This window comes from Paramormyrops kingsleyae, chromosome 10, assembly GCF_048594095.1.
Source record: "Paramormyrops kingsleyae isolate MSU_618 chromosome 10, PKINGS_0.4, whole genome shotgun sequence".
In the NCBI taxonomy this organism is placed as follows: Eukaryota; Metazoa; Chordata; class Actinopteri; order Osteoglossiformes; family Mormyridae; genus Paramormyrops; species Paramormyrops kingsleyae.
Window position 1 is genome coordinate 28,727,402 of NC_132806.1, and position 18,911 is coordinate 28,746,312.

The 18,911-nt window shown below is 44.3% G+C and overlaps 1 protein-coding gene across 6 annotated transcripts; it reads left to right on the top strand.

Annotated features, from left to right (window-relative positions):
- Positions 1-3,717: 3,717 nt before the first annotated feature.
- tnk1 (tyrosine kinase, non-receptor, 1) lies at positions 3,718-18,701 on the top strand. 6 transcript variants are annotated; one of them, XM_023797573.2, is made up of 15 exons: positions 3,718-3,869; positions 4,804-4,900; positions 7,256-7,437; positions 7,932-8,002; positions 9,025-9,207; positions 9,331-9,483; positions 10,693-10,967; positions 11,095-11,221; positions 11,360-11,506; positions 11,776-11,870; positions 12,222-12,410; positions 12,848-12,921; positions 13,020-13,426; positions 14,114-14,212; positions 17,465-18,701. In XM_023797573.2, the coding sequence occupies exons 2-15, from the start codon at positions 4,818-4,820 to the stop codon at positions 17,744-17,746; spliced, it is 2,367 nt and encodes a 788-aa protein (XP_023653341.2). In that variant the 5' UTR covers positions 3,718-3,869; positions 4,804-4,817; the 3' UTR covers positions 17,747-18,701. The 6 variants fall into 6 exon arrangements, with proteins under 6 accessions (XP_023653341.2, XP_023653340.2, XP_023653339.2 ...); XM_023797572.2 differs by lacking the exon at positions 3,718-3,869 and having other exon boundaries at positions 4,648-4,900; XM_023797571.2 differs by lacking the exon at positions 3,718-3,869 and having other exon boundaries at positions 4,648-4,900; positions 14,117-14,212.
- Positions 18,702-18,911: the final 210 nt, after the last annotated feature.

Here is an 18,911-nt window from a genome sequence, read left to right on the forward strand (position 1 = left end):
GAAGGGGGCTGGTATTCATGTAGCGCGATAGACTACCAGATAATAATAAATAATAATAATAATAATGATAAAAGAGAAAAATCCTAAGAAGAACAATAACACTATGTGCTTTGGACCCTTAATAACAGTAGTGATGATAATAATAATAGATTCCTTTTTATTGACCTTTTATTGATTATTTTTATGCCTCCCCCAACTTGCTCTCTGTAGGTGAGGTAAAATTTATCTGTATATCGCATTGCATTATAATAACTACTGTTTCACCGCAGTAGCCCTGTTGCCTCACACCTCTGGGATCAACATTTGAGCTTCCACCGTGGCTCCGTGTGTGTGTGGAGTTTGCATGTTCTCCCCATATCGTTAAGGGGTTCCCCCTTACACTCCGAAGCCATGCTGAGGTTAACGGAAGTCACCAAATCGTTCGTAAATGTGCTTGTATGAGTGTTCGCTGCGATGGGATTGTGCCCCATCCTAGGTTGTTCCCTGCCTCCCACCTGTAGCCTCCAGGACACGCTCCGAAACCCCGCAACCCTATATAGGATAAGCGGTTACAGAAAATGGATGGGCATTGAAAAACGGATTAATCTTCTTTCCAGTTTACTGCAATATGAGTTTTGTTTTTGGGACTACTGTAGTTTGGGTGTTTTTTTTTTTTTTACGAGAAATGTCCTGTGCTGTGTATTTCCTCGTTGTAGTACCCTTGAACGAAAACACTCGCTGTGATCGCTGTACCAGCCAGACAAGACATGAGTAATAATCTGTTTACAAAAATGTTGTACCGGGAAGTGTGAAACAATGGGAGAGCCACACTGTTTGCGCAATGTTTTCAAATGAGGGAAAAAATGTGGTCCGACTGGTTGGACTGAAAAGGTCCAATGCAGGAATAAGAGTTTTCAGTTTGACATTCAAGACTTGATGTCTTGGCTAGCACCAGTCAGTAGCTTATTCATATTCATAAATACACGAACATGTGAATTTGGGTAACGCCGAATACCCTCGGGTATGACTTTAAAGACACCAGTAAGGCTATGTCCTAGGGTTTCACGATTAGGGGCAATTTTGGAACAGGAGGGAAACAGAATTTTTATTATTATTATTATTATTATTATTATTATTATTATTATTATTATTAAAACTGCAAACTCAGTTATGAAGAGCCGCAAACCAAACATAAGGCAATGTGTGTTTGTTGTGTCTGAATAACAAAACCTAAGAGACGTTCATTTGCACAACAAAAATAAATTTGAAAATCACATAACCGCATAGCATCAGTTATAATGCACTAAATCATGTGATCTCTACTAGAAATATTGGTCGCATATGCAATGGTGGACTCAAATAAAAAGGGCGCCTATTGCTTGATGTGTGCACCGCCCCCGCCCCTAAGAAAATGGTACGCTATGTGTGGTGAAGGACTCTTCATAGATATCACATTTCCTTTCTTTCAGTTTTTTTTCCCACCAGAAAGGCACCCATAGGACACCTCATTTACCCAATAAGGGCACCTTATACAGTGTCAGGAAAAGAGTCAAAATTTGTACCTTTGTTGGGTACAATTACTGGTCACTGGGGCTGTACCCTCAAGAGTCTGCCTGTTGTTACCTTATCTGTAGTGTTACGACCCTGTCTAGGGGTTAGGGTGTAACAGATGAAGGGAATGGGGAAAGGGGAACGAGGGGAACACAGGGTGTGGTGTACAAGGGAACACACGTGGACAAAGGGGATATTTTTATAGTTTTTTATATTTTATTCACGCAAGACAGACACAGAACAAATGGTTTAGTGCAGAAAGACTCAGGAGTGATTATCGCCAAAATAAGAAACAAAAACCCACTTGTCCAACACAACCCAATGCTAGCTTAACTAAGTGTAAAACCAAACAACAAGTGATACTTGTACCTTTTAGTCTAATTTAATCTGCAGAAATAGACTCTGAGGAACATTTTTGTACCATTGGGGGTACATTAGTGTCGTTTGTATTTTGGGGAACAAACCTGTACCAGGGCGGTGCCCATTTTTCTGACAGTGTATGGTACTACATCACATTTTTTTCCACTAGAGCGGCATCCATTCTCACACATGGACGAATGCTATGTACAGCACTGCATCCCATTCTGTCTACACTTATCTGGGCACTTCTTCATGTTTCCTCGCCGCTCAGCAGTGCCCTTGGCTATACTGCATCCCATTCCCTACAGGGAAGTGTACCCTTTGGGACGTTTAGTCATGTACAGATAACACAGAGGGCACTGTCTCCACTAGAAAAGCCTCCATTCAAACACTTCATCACATTTTTTTGCTCTACAGGGCACAACATCTCACATGAAGGGGGCTCCAGAGACTTGTGGGGGCTGTTTAGTGATAAACAGGACTGGACCTACCTTTGCAGGGGTCAACACCTCCTAGCAAAATGAAAACAAAACAAAATATATCTATGTTGCAGGGGTTTCGCTCCACTGTTTCCATCATCAGACTATTTTTTTCTGTCTATGATATTGCTCTCAAAAAGGTGATTTTTTAGTGACAAAATACACTATATGGACAAAAGTTTTGAGACATACCTCTTAATCATTGAATTTAGGTGCTTCATTCAGACCCATTGCCGCAGGTGTATACAATCAGGCACCTGACCATACAGTCAGGTTTACAAACATTTGTGAATGAATGGGTCATTCTGAAGAGCTTGGTGAATTCAAGTGTGGTGCTGTCATAGGATGCAATAAGTCAGTTCGTGAAATTTCTTCTCTGCTAGACATTCCACGGCCAACTGTAAGTGGTATCTTTGCTAAGTGGAACGTTTAGCGATAACAGAAACTTTGCGTAGTGAGTAAAAGTTCCAAATTTCCTCTGGAATTAACTCCAACACAAAAACTGTGCGCCGGGACCATCGTGGAATGGGCTTCCATGGCCGAGCAGCTGCCTGCAAGCCTCACATCACCAAGCGCAATGCCAAGCGTCAGATGCAGTGGTGTAAAGCACACTGCCACTGGGCTCTGGAGCAGAGAAAACATGTTCCGTGGAATGATGAATCACACTTCTCTGTCTGTCAGTCTGATGGATGAGTCTGGGTTTGGCGGATGCCAGGAAAACATTACCTGCCTGACTGCATTTTACCAACTGCAAAGTTTGGTGGAGGAGGGATAATGGTATGGGGTTGTTTTTCAGGGGTTGGGCTTGGCCCCTTAGTTTCAGTGCAGGGAACTATTAATGCTTCAGCACAGAGAGATTTTAGACAATTCTATGCTTCCAACTTTGTGGGAACAGTTTGGGGAAGGCGGCCCTTATCTGTTCCAGCCTGACTGTGTCCCAGTGCTCAAAGCGAGGTCCACAAAGACGTGGTTCAGTGAGTCTCGTGTAGAAGAACTTGACTGACCCACACAGAGCCCTGACCTCAACCGCACTGAACACCTTTAGGAGGAACAAGAATGGTGTAGAATAGCATTACTTCATTAAATAGAGCTATGTAGTGTTTCAGCAAAAACATGTTCTATTCTTAAATTGAAACGTAAAATGTAGTAACACTTTAGCCAAATTAGCTATCCACTTATACTAGGTGTAGCTATTTAATGGAGACTGTCCTTACTAGTGTACACGAGTATAACGAATCACGTAGCGCTTATCTTATGAATATTAATGAGTTTTCCCCGAACCACCCTTTAAAAGGGAAATTTGCGGCCAGGCTTGGGCGGTATTATGGTAATCTTGTAAATTAGTCACTGCCGGGCGCTAGCTGTAAAACTTTTTGCCGTTAATTTTACCGCTGCCCGTGACAGATTACCGAGAATTTGCGCGTCGTTCGCAGGTGTCAGACACGTTCTGTCAGTTTTCGGAAAACATCCAGAGCTTCCGCCCAGCCCTCTGTATACTTGGTAGGCCTATGTGTTTTTATTAGATAATTTTGTCTGGGATCTCCTGTACTGATCGGGCCCTAGACAGCTGCCTATAGTTTGCCTTGGCATGTTAGATGTGTGTCAGGGTGTCCCCGCAAAATATCCGAGTTCGGTATAACAGAGATCACAGACAGTTCTAGTCTTATAAACTGCTCTCTCTGTTATTGGTGTATTTTATTGTGAAATCAAGATGTTCCCAAATTATTGATTTAAGTTACGTGGGAGGGTCTTTAAACTCTCCAACAATGACCATAGCCAACTCACGTCCACAATTAGCACGATGTTTTGCATGAGGCACATCTATACACGTGGATTTAGATTTCGCCCCTGTCAAGAATGGTATTCATTCGTTCATTGTGCGTTCCCAACAGAAAATGTGACCGATCGGCAAAGGACGTGTACCTACAGCCATAAATGTAGGCCTGAAATCGTTTTCCACGGACAATTTTACAAATCGCGGTACATATCGAATCGGCAAATAACAGATCAATACAACCTGAATCTGCCAATTCCCACCACTAATACATTAAGTTTTGCCTGTTTTGCAAAAAAAAAAAAACACCTTCATGATTGTAAATCCTTCACGATGGTTGTGAATCATGAACTTTCCACGCCCGTATTTTCCAATTTATATTGCATCATTTACAAAACGCAGTGTTTTCCCAGGTTGTACAATTAATGTATGACTGTACATTAATAGGACATGGGAGCCAATCAGGGACGCTTATTTTCTATTAATCACCGAGACACAACCCCGTCTCTATTGAAAGCAGAACGATATACTTAACATTATGCTCTGTGCTAGAGTAATATTCGGTTTATTTACAACTGTTAAGCAGACATCTTGTGCAGTGCCCAGCTGGAATCCCAGGGTACATTATTTATTTATTTAAGTTTCATTTTGTGGTTTAAGAGAGAGGATTGGCCATGCGATCCGTCGACCTCGCCGACGAAGCAGAAAGAAAAAGACGGCGATTGGCTACAGGCGTTTTTCACCTGTGGAAGAAAATGTAAGAACAGATCGACAGATAAAAATCTTATTGTGTATTTATATATAAATGTGTGATGCATCAGAAATCCATTGTCGCTATCAGAAAAGTAAGAGTATTTCAGTTGTGTGGAAGATATGCTGCTCAGTAGGCTATGCTGCACACCTGAATGTCCTGATAAGAGTTCAGGTAAGTCCTGGGGGAGGAGGAAAAGAAAGGCGGAGATTATTCTTCACTGGTAGTCCCCAGAAGTTAAACAATTTAACGATCGGTGGAAACGACGACACAACTGGGAAAAGTAATATAAATCATATTTATAAAACAAGTGGGTTAGTACCGTAGAAAAACAATGGGATCAATTAAGAGAAACGGGAGAAAGGTGGTTTATTTGTTGAAGTAAGCTTTGGAGTATATAAAATATGGACAGATGCCTTTATTAATTGTACGGGAATATAATACTCATCGATACCTGGATTAAGTGTAAAGTTTGTCGTTTCAAACGCGAGTACGCCGGAAGCGGGCTTCGGGCGTTTTTACTAAGGGTAAGTATTTGACATTAATGATAAGAGTATTTATGTCGATGGTATGTAAGAAACCTTAGAGCCCCACGTTTTTGAAACCGTAGGTATATAAGCAAGAGCGCAGTGATCTGGAGTAAAAGGTAGATAATACTACACTTTCGGGTGTATTATCTTTGTAATGTGTTTCCAGTCAGTAAAATACCTAAAATCGAGCAATTAAATGACGAGGCGTGTATAACATTTCATAAATGCATCAATGCAATATCATTTCACACGATCTGTTATACGATTAGTTTAAATAATTGCCAGTAAGGAATTTAAAATTATTCCTTAAAGGGCTTTTTCCATGTCCGGCTATCGGATGCATGTTGTTCAGGTGCAGGGTCTAAAAACAGCCGCCTAATCTTTAATCAGGTCGAGTTTCGAATTCTTCCAGTCTGTAAAATAGGCCTACCTACTTCTATGAACTGTGAACCGAAAACGTATCCATTTCCCAATAATAGGCCTATAATGTATCGTTATATAGAGATTCGTCGATAGTGTAGTAACATCATGGATGATATTAAAAATATTTTGCAGCACAGTCACAGGTATTATTGTAAAGGAAGATCAATCATGGTATTAAAAGTGTGTAAAACGCAATTATTATATCAACTGTACTTTTTAAAACTTTAAGAAATTATAATTATAATATATAGCATATTCCAAAGCGTCTTTGACCCAAACACAGGTTCTGGTCACGCAGGACAGGCATGTTTAGGACGTTGTTACTGATCTTCCAGGATAATTCGATCATGACAGTATGATTTCTAGTTGGCTAACCAACGTTTATATTTAAACACAGCAAGACGTTATCAGCTTTTATAACTATATAACATTTATTGGACTGCAATGCACACTGAGACTTTACATGGATATTCTAGGCATGTCTGAGTCATCGAAATATTCTGGATTTGCTTACCTGCTGATTTTATTTAGGTATACAGGCTAACCTACATTTGATTTTAGTTGTATAAGGGATGAAGTGCATTAAAATGACCTGGCACCTTTGACTATCGGACGATCGACGGATGTCGATAGGCGATACTATAATAGTGGAAATTAATAAATATATTAACGCGGGTATTGTACGTAATAGGCTCGCTAAGAAAATTAATGTCTTGTTCCCAATACAGCATGCTAAGGCTGTACATGTTGCATAGGTATGGGGTTGGGTGTCCCTTTACAGGTTCGGATTGTTCTAGTCAAATTATTATATTATTACCACTCATCAAGTGCTAATAATAATGGATTGAACCTATAAAGCGCCTAGAAAATGATCTACGTACTAATGCTTGGGTAGACAAGTACGATGGAGCAATGTGCGTGCATATCTGCTATCCGCGTCACTTGCTGTATATACTCATTGTGTTAAACCTATGAGGTCACAGGAGTTTCTGAAGAATTAAAAAAGAAAAAAAAGAGAACGTGCATCGTGCCTTCATGTCATATTGATCTCTGAATGATTTCATCCCTGGGAGCAGGCAGAGCGAATCAGAGAGTAAACACCGTGAACGGACTTGAGCGTAAACATCGAGTACACCCTTCTATGACATCATCTTTACGCCTTTGCTCTTTGCTGTGGGTCATTATGTTGAGTTTGGGGTTTTTGCCTGTAGGCTCCTACCTCTAATATTTCTGCTTCAACAATAGAAGTAGCATCTAATGATATGTCCCGTGGAAATCTTCATAAAAAAAATCTCTAGAATGGAGGTGTTCTGGGGAAACGTGTGAACAAAGCTGTGGAACAGTGAGATCTCTTCTCTCGCACTTGGGATAAATGGCTGTCCTCCCGTCTCTTCTCGGCTCCGAACAGCTCGGGATCCAACAGTGTCATGCGGATGGACCAAGATACACAGTGGCTCTACCAGCTCCTGGCCGAAGTACAGCTGGAGCAGTATTATGTGCGTGTGCGGGATGGACTCAACATCACCAGGATAGAGCACTTTTCCTACGTCAAGGAAGCAGACCTCGAACAGATTGGCATTGGGAAGCCTGGTCAGTCTGCCTCATGTGTGTGTGTACATGTCTAGCTGTCTTGCTACTTCAATACTAATATTACTTCAATATTAGTTTAAATACTAGAATTTGTGGCCATAGGTGGAAATTAGCGGGAGAACATTTTAAAATGGATTTGAGAAAGCACTTCTTTACATACCGTGTAGCTAAAACCCTGGTTTCCTTTAAGTCAGAGCTATATAAGATTTTAACAACTCTGAGCTTTTAGTTCAGTTCTCCCCAAATAAGCTTGATGGGCTAAATGGCCTCCTATCGTTTGTAAATTTCTTATGTTCTAAACCTTTTAAGATTTGTTTTTAATCTCTGATTTCTGGTTTGGTCCTGATTAATATGTCAGCATGGTGCGTGTATTTCAGCACTTTGGATATTGAGTGTAGACAGTGCTGTGAATATTGTGAACTGTTTACAGGTAGGTCTCCAGAGAGAGTCTTTAATATGCCACATGTTTGCCTGGCTTGTGTCTGTTTTCATAGGGCAGAGAAGATTATGGGAAGCTGTCAAACGCTACAAGACTAGCAATCGTCTGCGGTCATGGTTACCCAAGGTACAGGACTGTTACTTCCTCACACAGTTCGCCGCTCGCGATAATCCTCTCGCGTTCCAGATTCCATTCCTCTTAGGGCTGGTTTCTGTAGCGCTAACAACTCGGTGACGTGTCTGTAGAATCTGCCAAGCTTCATGGCTTTTCCCGTGAGACTCCCGTTTCCCCTCAGGGAGTCTCATTCCGGTCAGCTGACTATGGCATAGATTCGCGAACTCAAAAACACCGTCGCCCAGTTTGTTGGTTCAAAAAGTCCCCATTTCCTCTTTAATGATGCTGTTTCTTAAAGGTTTCTCTTGGACAGATGTAGGGGATCGATTGTACCCAGCTTTAAAGTTACTGTGTTCTAAAATGTCACACACCTAACATTGTTAATACAAGTCATCTGGTCAGACTTAATTTTCAAATATCTTTAGGTTTAGTGGGTACCGGAAGGTATGCATACTGACTGGAGGGAAGTGTAAAAACTGTCCCAAATTGCTTCAGATTCAACCTTTCTCTGTCCAGAAATGTGACATTTAAATATTTTTTTCCAAGAAGGATGTTTCTCACTATTCTTGCCAACCTATGCCTTGTCCTTATTTCTTTCAATAACCACCCTGAAATTATCCATTTTATCTTTAAAGTATTGAAATTTTTCATTTCACCCTCAATTCTCTCTACAGAAAACTCCCCTAAACTGGGCTAATCAAAATGAAGTTTGAAAAACCTATTTTTTAGTAGATTTGTAGCTAAATCCTACAATTAATGGCGGAAACTGTGAAAATGAAAGTGAGGTCCCCACTTATAAGGTCAGGGGCCCCCCAATAGTTATACCTCAAAAACCATTAAAGATAATGCCATAAATTGTCTTTATTTGCTATCAAAATAAATCCTAACCTGGGACAATTATTTTTTTTTGTCATCTCACCTACTGATGTTTATTTCCTTCTTCTTCTTCTTCTTTTGGTTGGGTTACTTCCAGTAACCTTCGTGACAGAGCCCTTGTTAACAAGCAGAGTAATTTTCTGTCTGTGTTCTAACAGGTGTTTGCAGGTCCAGGCGCCGACCCCGGTGGAGACAGGCCTGGGGCGGCACAAGGTGCCAGAATGACGAGGTCCTTCACATGCCTGATTCAGGACAGCGAATTGCTGCTGGCTGAAAAACTGGGCTCCGGCTCCTTTGGCGTCGTGAGGAAGGGCAAGTGGCAGATGCCCAACGGGCTCATTGTGAGTGGGACGCACCGTTAAGTGCTTTACCAGTATCTTGTTTGCGCAGATGTACTTGACTAATGACTGACTCTTTGACTCTTCTCTCTGCTCTCCCCTTTTTTACTCCCTCTACTCTCCCAGCTACCAGTGGCAGTGAAATCCTTGAAAACTGGCCCATCCGAGCAGGCGGACACCCTGAGTGACTTTATGCAGGAGGTGACCATCATGCAGACCCTGGACCATCCCAACCTCATCCGTCTGTATGGCGTGGTCCTCACACAGCCCCTGAAGATGGTGAGGCCCCCCATCTCCTTCCTCTTTGGTCATTTCTCAACATTGTCATATTTCCTAGTTTCCCATGACTACCTCATTGTCGTCTGGAGTTAACCATTAAAGGTCTACAAACGGAGCCTTCCAGAATGACCCTCATAAAACATTATTATACCATACATCTTTAATGATAGTTGGCACCCCATCCTGGGTGGTTCTCTGCCTTGCGCACATAGCTGCCAGCATAGGCTCTAGACCCCCACGATCCTGCATAGGGTTAGTGGGGAGGGATGGATGGATGGATCTTAATAATAATAATTTACACTTTTATTAATCCCCGTGGGGAAATTCTTTTTACGCCTCCCTCAACTTGCTCTTTGTAGAGTAAGCTGTCCGCGAAGGGCAGCCACCTGTAGCGGCGCCCAGGGAACTGGGGGTTGAGGGTCTTGCTCAGGCTGGGCTTGAACCGGCGACCTTGTGATTACAGGCACACGGCTTAGCCCACTGAGCCACACGCTGCCGACTGAACTTCAGTACAACTCTAGGACACAATGTGTACTTCATGAAGTTGTAGGCATTTATTTAGCAGGAGATGGTATCCAAAGCAATGTACAATTGAGAAGATAGGACCAGCCAGTGCCTGTAGTAATTTCGGGTTAAAGGCCTAGCTCAGGGGCCCAAAGGTGAAATCACTCTGCCAAACATGATATTAAAACCCATAACCTTCTGGTCATGGGCACAGAGTCCCAGCCTGCAGAGCCACACATCACCCCCATTAAAAATGAATCTGCCCCATGTGAGGCTTGAGCTCACAACCTTCAGTCAGAGACTGACGCACTGCCAGCTGCGCCAATTAGGCATTTTCTGTGCTTTTATTTATTTATTTTTAAGAGTGTTTAGAGTCTATCTAGGCTGTCTAGTCACCACAAGCTCGTAATGGTTAACTGGTCATGGAAGATAGTTGCTACAGCTAAGTGGTCTCCCTCACTACTCAGGTTGTTAGTATCAGGTTTAAAGAGAGCTCGAAATGACATTGATTCAGTGGTCTATGGGAGTGGTTGTCAGAAGGTTGTTGGTTCAGATCCGAGGGTCTGCAGAATGTCACCATTGGGCCCTTTTGCAAAGTCCTTAGCCCCTAATTGCTCCAAAGACTGTCTGACTGCTTTCTCAAAAAAATGCATCTCTTTGGATAACGTGTCTGTTAGATGTAATGTAAATCTGATTTGACCTCAGGTGACGGAGCTGGCCCCCCTGGGCTCATTGTACGACACACTGCGGCTGCGGCAGAACGACTTCCCGCTGTCGCGCCTGTGGCTGTTTGCCACGCAGATCGCTTCGGGCATGGAGTACCTGGAGAGCCGGCACTTCATTCACCGCGACCTGGCGGCCCGCAACGTGCTCCTGGCCAGCCGTGAGCTCGTCAAGATCGGCGACTTCGGCCTCATGCGCGTCCTCTCCGAGCACGACCACTACCTCATGAACGCCCACCGGCGCATCCCGTTCGCCTGGTGAGCCGCGGCACCTGGTCCAGCCAGGATCCCTGGATGTGTGTCGGCTTGCTAAATCTCTACCATTCTTCAGTCTCTCTCGCACTCGGTCACGTGACCATGTGATCCTTCCCCACATCCCTTGTAGGTGTGCCCCAGAGAGTTTACGAACAGGCTACTTCACTCATTCCTCGGACGTGTGGATGTTTGGAGTCACGATGTGGGAGATGTTCACCTACTGCGAGGAGCCCTGGTTTGGGCTGACAGGCCGGCAGGTATGTATATTCGATTGTGGATCTCGGCAGGGACGTCTCTGTTTACCTTACCCCAGCCATGCTCAGCCTGAATTCCCGAACCTTGTATCTATGGTATCAATGAGCCAGTAAGGTTCTTAGAATTCCTTCTCCATTCAGATACTGTGGCGCGTGGAGCGGGACAGGGAACGCTTGGAGAGACCTCAAGACTGTCCCCAGGAGCTGTACTTTGTGATGCGCAAGTGCTGGGCTTGCAATCCCGCTGACCGCCCGACTTTCTCTCAAGTCAGTGTGCTGGTGACTGAGGTACATCAGAGTTACCTTTCCTCCATGTTAGTCTGTTTGCTTCACTGAGGTCATGAATGACAGCTATTGTGCTCTGACGTGACCATGTGACTTCTGGCATTTTTATCTGCTTAATCTCCCATGTGACTGAGTCAGATGACAACAATGTTGTATCTCCTTCCTAAATCGTGCTGGTGTTTCGCCCGGCGTGTTCCTCATTCCGGGGAGAAGCTTCCTGCACGCCCTCTCTCCGTTTCACATGCTCTTTGCTTTGCATCCCTCGTTTCCAGGCTCAGCCGAGGGAGGTGCGCGCTGTGAAAGACTTCGCCGAGCCCAGAAAGTTGGCTCTGCAGACCAATGACCTGGTGACAGTCATAGATCACGGGTGAGGAAGCTGAGGGAAATGATCAGCTGCATTCCAGCGAAAATTTGATTCCACACCCTAATCCGGATGGTCATCCCTACCGATTATGATCTTTGGAATGTAAAGCCTAGCAATGAATGTGTGTCAACTGGAGGATGAAAACGTTGTAAAGCTTTCACTCTACAAATAGGAATTGCAATCTGCTAGATGGTTTTCATCGTGCCCTTAAATAAGTTACTCTATCAGAATAACGAAGTTGGTATAGCTGGATGTTTCCTTCATTGTTACTTTATTTTTTTTTTTAGAGCTTTGGTGTAATTTTGTAGGCCCCTCTGATCTTTGTGACTGACATCCTCTCGCCCCCCCATGCAGACTGGAGCTCCATGAGTGGAAAGGGCAAAACCAAAAGACCTTGAGTATTGGCTGGTTCTCGCCAGGCGTGACCATGCTGGTCGCAGGTCCCAGCTTGATCTCTGCTCCTCTGAAGGGTGGTCTGCAGCACAAGGGTCACGGAGACGTCAGACCAGAGAAGAGCTGGGCTTCCCCAGATCGCCTGAATGGGTTTGTTTCCCTTCCGGTGATTAATTGGTTGTGGTATCTACAGGCACCATTCAGCATGTGGCATTTTCCTTTTGTTCCTGTTCACTTTACTGATTTACTGAGTTGTAATTTAAATACCATTATACTACGCACTGTCGTATTCTCAAATCTGACTGGTCAGATGGTTACTTTTCTGTAACTGCACACATAGTGCCAGCCAAGCGAATCGCAGTAGTAAATCAATACGCTATTATAATCTTTAATTTTGAATAAGGTTGTTTAAAATTCCGTAAGTAGAACACAATTAAAAATGAATGGGATCAAAATGTGCTATGAGGTTAACCCTTACCTATACTCTAAATCTTAATTTCACTCTGTAACACTTACTGTGTTGAGTTAATTCTACTCCTAGGCTAGAATGCCTGCCTCTGTTTATGTGTAACCTTTGACCTCTGCAGGTCTTCAAACTGTCTCAGTGCTGGGGCATCTAAGGACCGAGGCAGGGAGAAGTCCAACTTACAAAGACTGGCAGGTGAGGCTTGGGAGACCGTTGTGCATCGTGGCTGATAAGCCCGCATCCCCCCACCCTCCCGGGTTTCTGAACACTGCTGGTTTTCTCTGTCCCACAAGGCCTCTCGAGAAGTCTGGAGACGGTTCTGAGCATCTCTCCGGCTGACAACCCTCGGCTCCCAGCTCCTTCCAAACCACTGCTCCAGTCCATGTTGGACCCCCGGAGGTTCAGCGACGCCAACATCACGCCTCCCCCACGCCCTCCGCTCCCCAACTTCCTACGGCCGAAGAACCAGGCCAACAGTCGGAAGCCCAATGGGAGTCAAGGCCCTGGCCCTTGGCTGCAACCACAACCGCAGCAGCTGCCACAGCCGTTACAGCAGCAACAACCGCAGCTGCAGCCCCAGAGCACCAGCAGTGCGCTCAGGATGAGTCACATGTGCCAGTCCACCTCACGGCTGGACGAGAGTGCGGAAAAGAGGGAAAAAGAGAGGGAGCAACCAGTTAGGTCTGCTGTGATGGCCCAGGTGAGGTCCCCATGTTGAGTGATAATCACAACGTGCTATCGTTTATGGTAGCATCATATTTGTCATGTTAGTATTTGGGATGCTGGTTCAACCTCTGGTATTCTACTTTAAATATCAGAAAATGTCAAGCTTTAGAACGATCATATTGGTATTGTTTACTGACAAAAGTTAAACCGGTACGCAAAAAATGTGACATGACCAGGGGTCAACACCATTGCGATTTCTAATGGGCACTGTGATCAAAGTGCAATGTTTACCTCCGTAGTATTTAGTATTTTAAAACGTAGCCTGCCTAGTTTTTCATCACAGACACTGAAAAGTCTTGCTATGGACACATTTGTCTGTGTATGAACAGGTGGACAGTCCCAGGAAATACCCAGTACAGTCAAACTGGAAGACTGACCTCAAATTTAGAGACAACTCAGTTTCTATTATGAGTATGGACAGATGACTTTATATTTATTGTGACATGATTGGCTTACTGAAGCAGTCAATATGTCTGTACACAGTGCTATTAAAATGCTAATAAAGTTTCGCCCTCCCCTGGTGTTAAAAATTAGCATGCAGTTTTTGCAGCGGGTTAGGTGACTTGATCTCTGAAGAATTACTTCAGGAAGGCATCACACTCTGTGACTGTGATTGGTGGGTACATTGCTCTTTGAGTGACGTGATGTATGATTGGTTTAGCAGTTGCAGGAGGCGGTGCACGGTGTGACCTATGAGGAGGTGGCTAACGCGCTGCGGCAGAATGACTGGAATCCAGTAAAGGCGGAGCAGCAGCTGAAGGTGAGAGCAGGCGGCCGTTAACCCCTGCATGTCTGAGCTGACTGACATGTTTTACCTTCAGGCCCAGCAATAGCTTTTGCTGAAGCCATAAAGTGAAATCACAGCTTGTAGATTTTAAAAATATTATTATTATTATTATTATTATTATTATTATTATTGTTATTATTATTATGTCAGCCCCGTCTCTGGGGCAGGAGATGGGGACGGGGACAGATGTCCTCTCCTGGGGCTTGGACCGGACCAGCCCAGGGTTCGTTGGCTTAAGTTACAAAAGACAAATGTTTTACTGATCTTTACTTCTGATGTATTTTCTGTTTTCGTGTTTCTACGTAATTACGGCATAGTCTACCATGGGCAACACCCCCCCCCCCCCCCCCCCCGCCCCCCTTCTGGGCAAAACATTGGTTAGGGGGCCCAGAATTTCTAGCTATACCCCCCCCCCCCCCCTGTTATTAGACTATTTAGCAGATGGTTTTACCCAAAGCAACATGGTTTATTTTATCATTCTACATTTTTGGGAGAGAGGGGGGTCAGATAAACCTTGGAGCAACTGGGGGTTAAGGGCAAACATCACTCTGCGACCCTCGCATTCCTTCCGATCACAGGCATGTAGTAGTAGAAGAATAAACAATGTATAAATTATAAATAAATGATGTGCTTAATGCTATACAGGTTTGTTAAATGGTTAGATGGGCAGGGGGGTGGACAAAATGAAGGAGTTTAAGTATCTCGGGGTCTTGTTTGCTAGTGAGGGGAGAATACAGCAGGACATTGACATGTGGATCGGTGCAGTGTTAGCAGTTATGTGTATGTCGTTAGGGTCTGTCCTGGTGAAGGTAGCTGAATCGGAAGGCGAAGATTTTGATTTACTGGTCGATCTATGTTCCAACTCTTGCCTATGGTCATGAACTTTGGGTAGTGACTTAAAGACCAAGATTGCGAAAACAAGCAGCTGAAATGAGCTTCCTTCACAGAGAGCCTTGGAAATAGGGTGAGAAGCTCAGACATTCAGGAGGGGCTCAAAGTAGGACCACTGATCCTCTATATCAGAAGGAACCAGCAGAGGCAGTTTCTGGATTAGCATAAGGAACTTGAAACTCCAGTGTGATGGCGCCCATTAAGTCCAGTGATCCTTGGTTTCTTGGGAACAGGAATGATTGTGGAGGATTTGAAGAAGGCTGGCATGTGGCTCATCTCCAGTGAGGTGTTGAAAATGAAAACACTGGGCATAGCTGGTCAGCACTGTTTGAAAGTTGCGGAGAGACAGATGGCGCTTTTCCACTACCACCCAAGCCGTACCATGAAGAGATGGGGGCAGAGACTGTACCCTAACCATGCCAACAGGGCTGAAAGCATGTCTAACCCAAGCTGGTTTGTCACCACCATCTGATTGGTTGAAATTCTCTAAAATGAGAGAACCAGTGATCTGCGTCTATGCAAGGTTTAGTAGTATCGCACGTCGTATCGATGCATTCCCGATAACTCGGAACTTGAAAATTTCTAATCTCCTACTTGAAAAAGTACTATAGCATGGCTGAACGTAATGAATTCATAATGCAAACTTACACAAATGAATGCTACTTCCACTAGCGTTTGAGGCAAACAGCACAGCAATTCTCACAGATGTGCTTGCAGAAATTAGCACATAGTAAATCATGATGTTCACCTTGTGAACAGTAAATAAGCATCTCTTGGGTTTTACCTCACTGTCGTTCTCAAAACCCGGCAGCGCCTTTACTGAGCCGACCCTTCTGCAGTGGAAAATCGAAGCAAGCTGGAACCTCACTGTAACTATCTCTCTTCGTGGTATGGCTTGGGTACGGCCTGGTTCCTGTTTGCCAGTGGAAAAGCATAAAGAGTCCGGCCCAGCTGCCTTGTGAGGGTTCTGTCTCTTGAACAACCTGTTACCATCTCTCTCCTGAATAGTGAGAGCCATTTTGGGTTGGGGGAGGAGAATGGCTGACAAAGGCAGTAAGCACGTCAGTCAAAGATGTTCTGGGACTTAAGTAAAGGTGGTGGTGGCAGTGGTCTGGAGCTGATAGCTCGGGGATGGTAGCAATTGTCATTTGACCATTAGGGGCACTGTAATGAGCAAAAAATGCATTTTGGCTAGTAACTGATTATATGTTTGCCTTAGAAAACCTTACCTTTGTCTGCGTCTATTCCGAGTGCCGTGAAAAAACGGAACGCGAGGTTCAGACTTATTGTCATGTCATGTTAAAATGACAATGTTGAATAATTCAGCAATAGTTTAAGAATTGCATTAGCCCATAATAAGAGTTGCCATTTTTATTGTTTACTATTTGTAAGTTTTTTTTCTTGTTGATATTTTGTTCTGAAGTAACTAAGTATTTATTTAGCTTTAAATAAACTTGTTGGCAAAATTGCAACTAATTTAAAATTTGTTCAGAAATGTTCTTTGGCACTATATTTTTACAAAGGAAAATAGTTTGGTTGTACTGTTCAGTAATTTGCAAAATAGTAAAATCTATATCATTCAAATCAGTATAAATATTGTGATAAAACCAAAATTGTGATTTGCCATATCGCCCACCCCTAATGTCAACTGATGCAGCTGCTGTACTGCATTTTATTGAAAGGTTTAAAGATTTTTCACAGGCCACAAATGTTGTCCACTCTTAACCAAATTTAGCACAAATGATCTTTGGACCAAGTGTAACAAAAGTTATTGGATGGATTTTTGATTTTCACACAGAAATGGGTGGAAAAGCCACCAAACGGGAAGGGAGGGCATTTCTCAGCAGTGCTTTGATATTTTGACAACAAACTTCGTGAATGGACTCGAACACTTTGAGGATGTGCAAAAATAGTTGTCATTTGACCACTGGGGGGTGCTGCAACAAGCAAAAAATGTTTTTCCTAATAGCTTTTGATGTGATGGTCTTATCACCAGGTATAACCACTTTTATATCTTAAGAGGTCCCAAGGAAGAGACATGACCTATTGCTGCTTGCAACTATGTTGCTGTAGTAATTCTTCTTAGTAGACATAGTAGGTTATTTGGCTGAAAAACATAGAGGAAAATGTTCAGAAAATTTCATTAGCAAAACTAAAGGCCCATTATGGTATATAAACTGAAGCAGTGTAATTGAAGGCTTGCTGTATTCTGTAATCTCGGTGGGTTTATGACAAGCGTTACTATGGTGTTCTGTCTGGATGGAGTCTTGACCTGCACATCTGCCCCGTCCCGGTCCATCTGCTTCACCGCCCTGCCTCTCGTCCCCGTCCCAGGTTGAGCAGCTCTACTTCATGAATCTGTGCTCCCGAGACGACTGTGTCCACATCCTGACTCGCTACCAGTGGGACCTGCAGCAGGCCAGTCGCTATGTGCTGAAGTTGGCAGGAGGAGCAGGAACAGGAGGAGCAGGAACAGGAGGAGCAGGAACAGGAGGAGCAGGAACAGGAGGAGCAGGAACAGGAGGAGCAGGAACAGGAGGAGCAGGCAGCGCTGGAGGAAGCCACGGAGGCCTGGACAGGTCTCCCCGGAGGGACTGGGAAAGCGAGAGGAGCTGAGGGATTTGTGGGGCCACTGACAGCGTTGGGGACAGGAGGTCTGAAGGATGAGCCAGAGCGAGAGAGGAAGGCGAGGCGGGTCACAGACTGACAGGGACGCCCCCAGAAAGGGGCTCCCAGCCTCAGATCCGCGTCTTCTGGGGCCCTTGAGTTCCGTGCGCCGTGTTTCTGAGGAAAAGGCGCCTGTCTCTCAGCCCCCTGGGTGTCTGAGTCCTCATGATGAATGGAGTGGGACGTTGACAGATTTGTATTTTACTTTGTATCATGGCTCAGAAATGTTAAACATTCTGTTTGCCTGTAGGTCTCTAAATGTTTACAGTCGTCTCATGAAACTATTTATGTAGCACCTTTTGAACAATTTCCTTTTTAATTGTAAACTCTTTTTTGTGCATAGAGAGGCTATGCAGTATATTCTAGCTTCCCCTCTGTGTGATGGCAGTGTCTCTCCTCCTGGTGCTCCTGCTGCATCCTCGGTCTATGACGAGCCGTTTTATGGCTGCAGTCACGGGGCCGGCTGTGGCAGAGGCAATCTGCACTTTGGAGCCAAAGAGCAACTGGGCCAGATTGTCAGTGCCATCTACTTCCCGTGGCAACCACAGGCATGTTCGTGGTCATAAGTGGGGGGAGAGAAGTCCCACAGGCTGGAATGCCGAGGGAGGGTCGCTAGGTGGAAACTCCTGGTGACCCCTGGTGGTTGAACCCTGGCTGTGCAAGAAGTGGGTGGCGTAGGAACAAAAGGCAGAGGAGGAGCCTTTTGCGTTCATGCCACATGGATATATGCCAAGCTGATGCTTTTTCCTGGGAATGTGTGCCGCCATTGTCCAAGTATGATTGTTTTCCAAGTGCACCCCCCCCTCCTTTAAAGCAGGCTAGGCTTTACAGTATCTGAATGCTTTGTAAATCCTGTGTTTTTCAACTGTATAAAGAAAAACCAATAAAAATGCTCAGACTTAAATTGCTTTCAGTGACATTTCAGTGAATTCTGGCAGTGGTTTTTCACCTCCTCCCCCCCCTGCCGCACCCTACACCCACCCATCAAAACCAGATCCTACTGCTAGCCTGGGTCAGAGGCTGCATGTCAGGGGTGGGGGAGGCTGCCAACTACCACTCGTTTCACATTACTTGCATATCTTTTGTTGTTCAACCATGCCCCTCCCCCACTCCC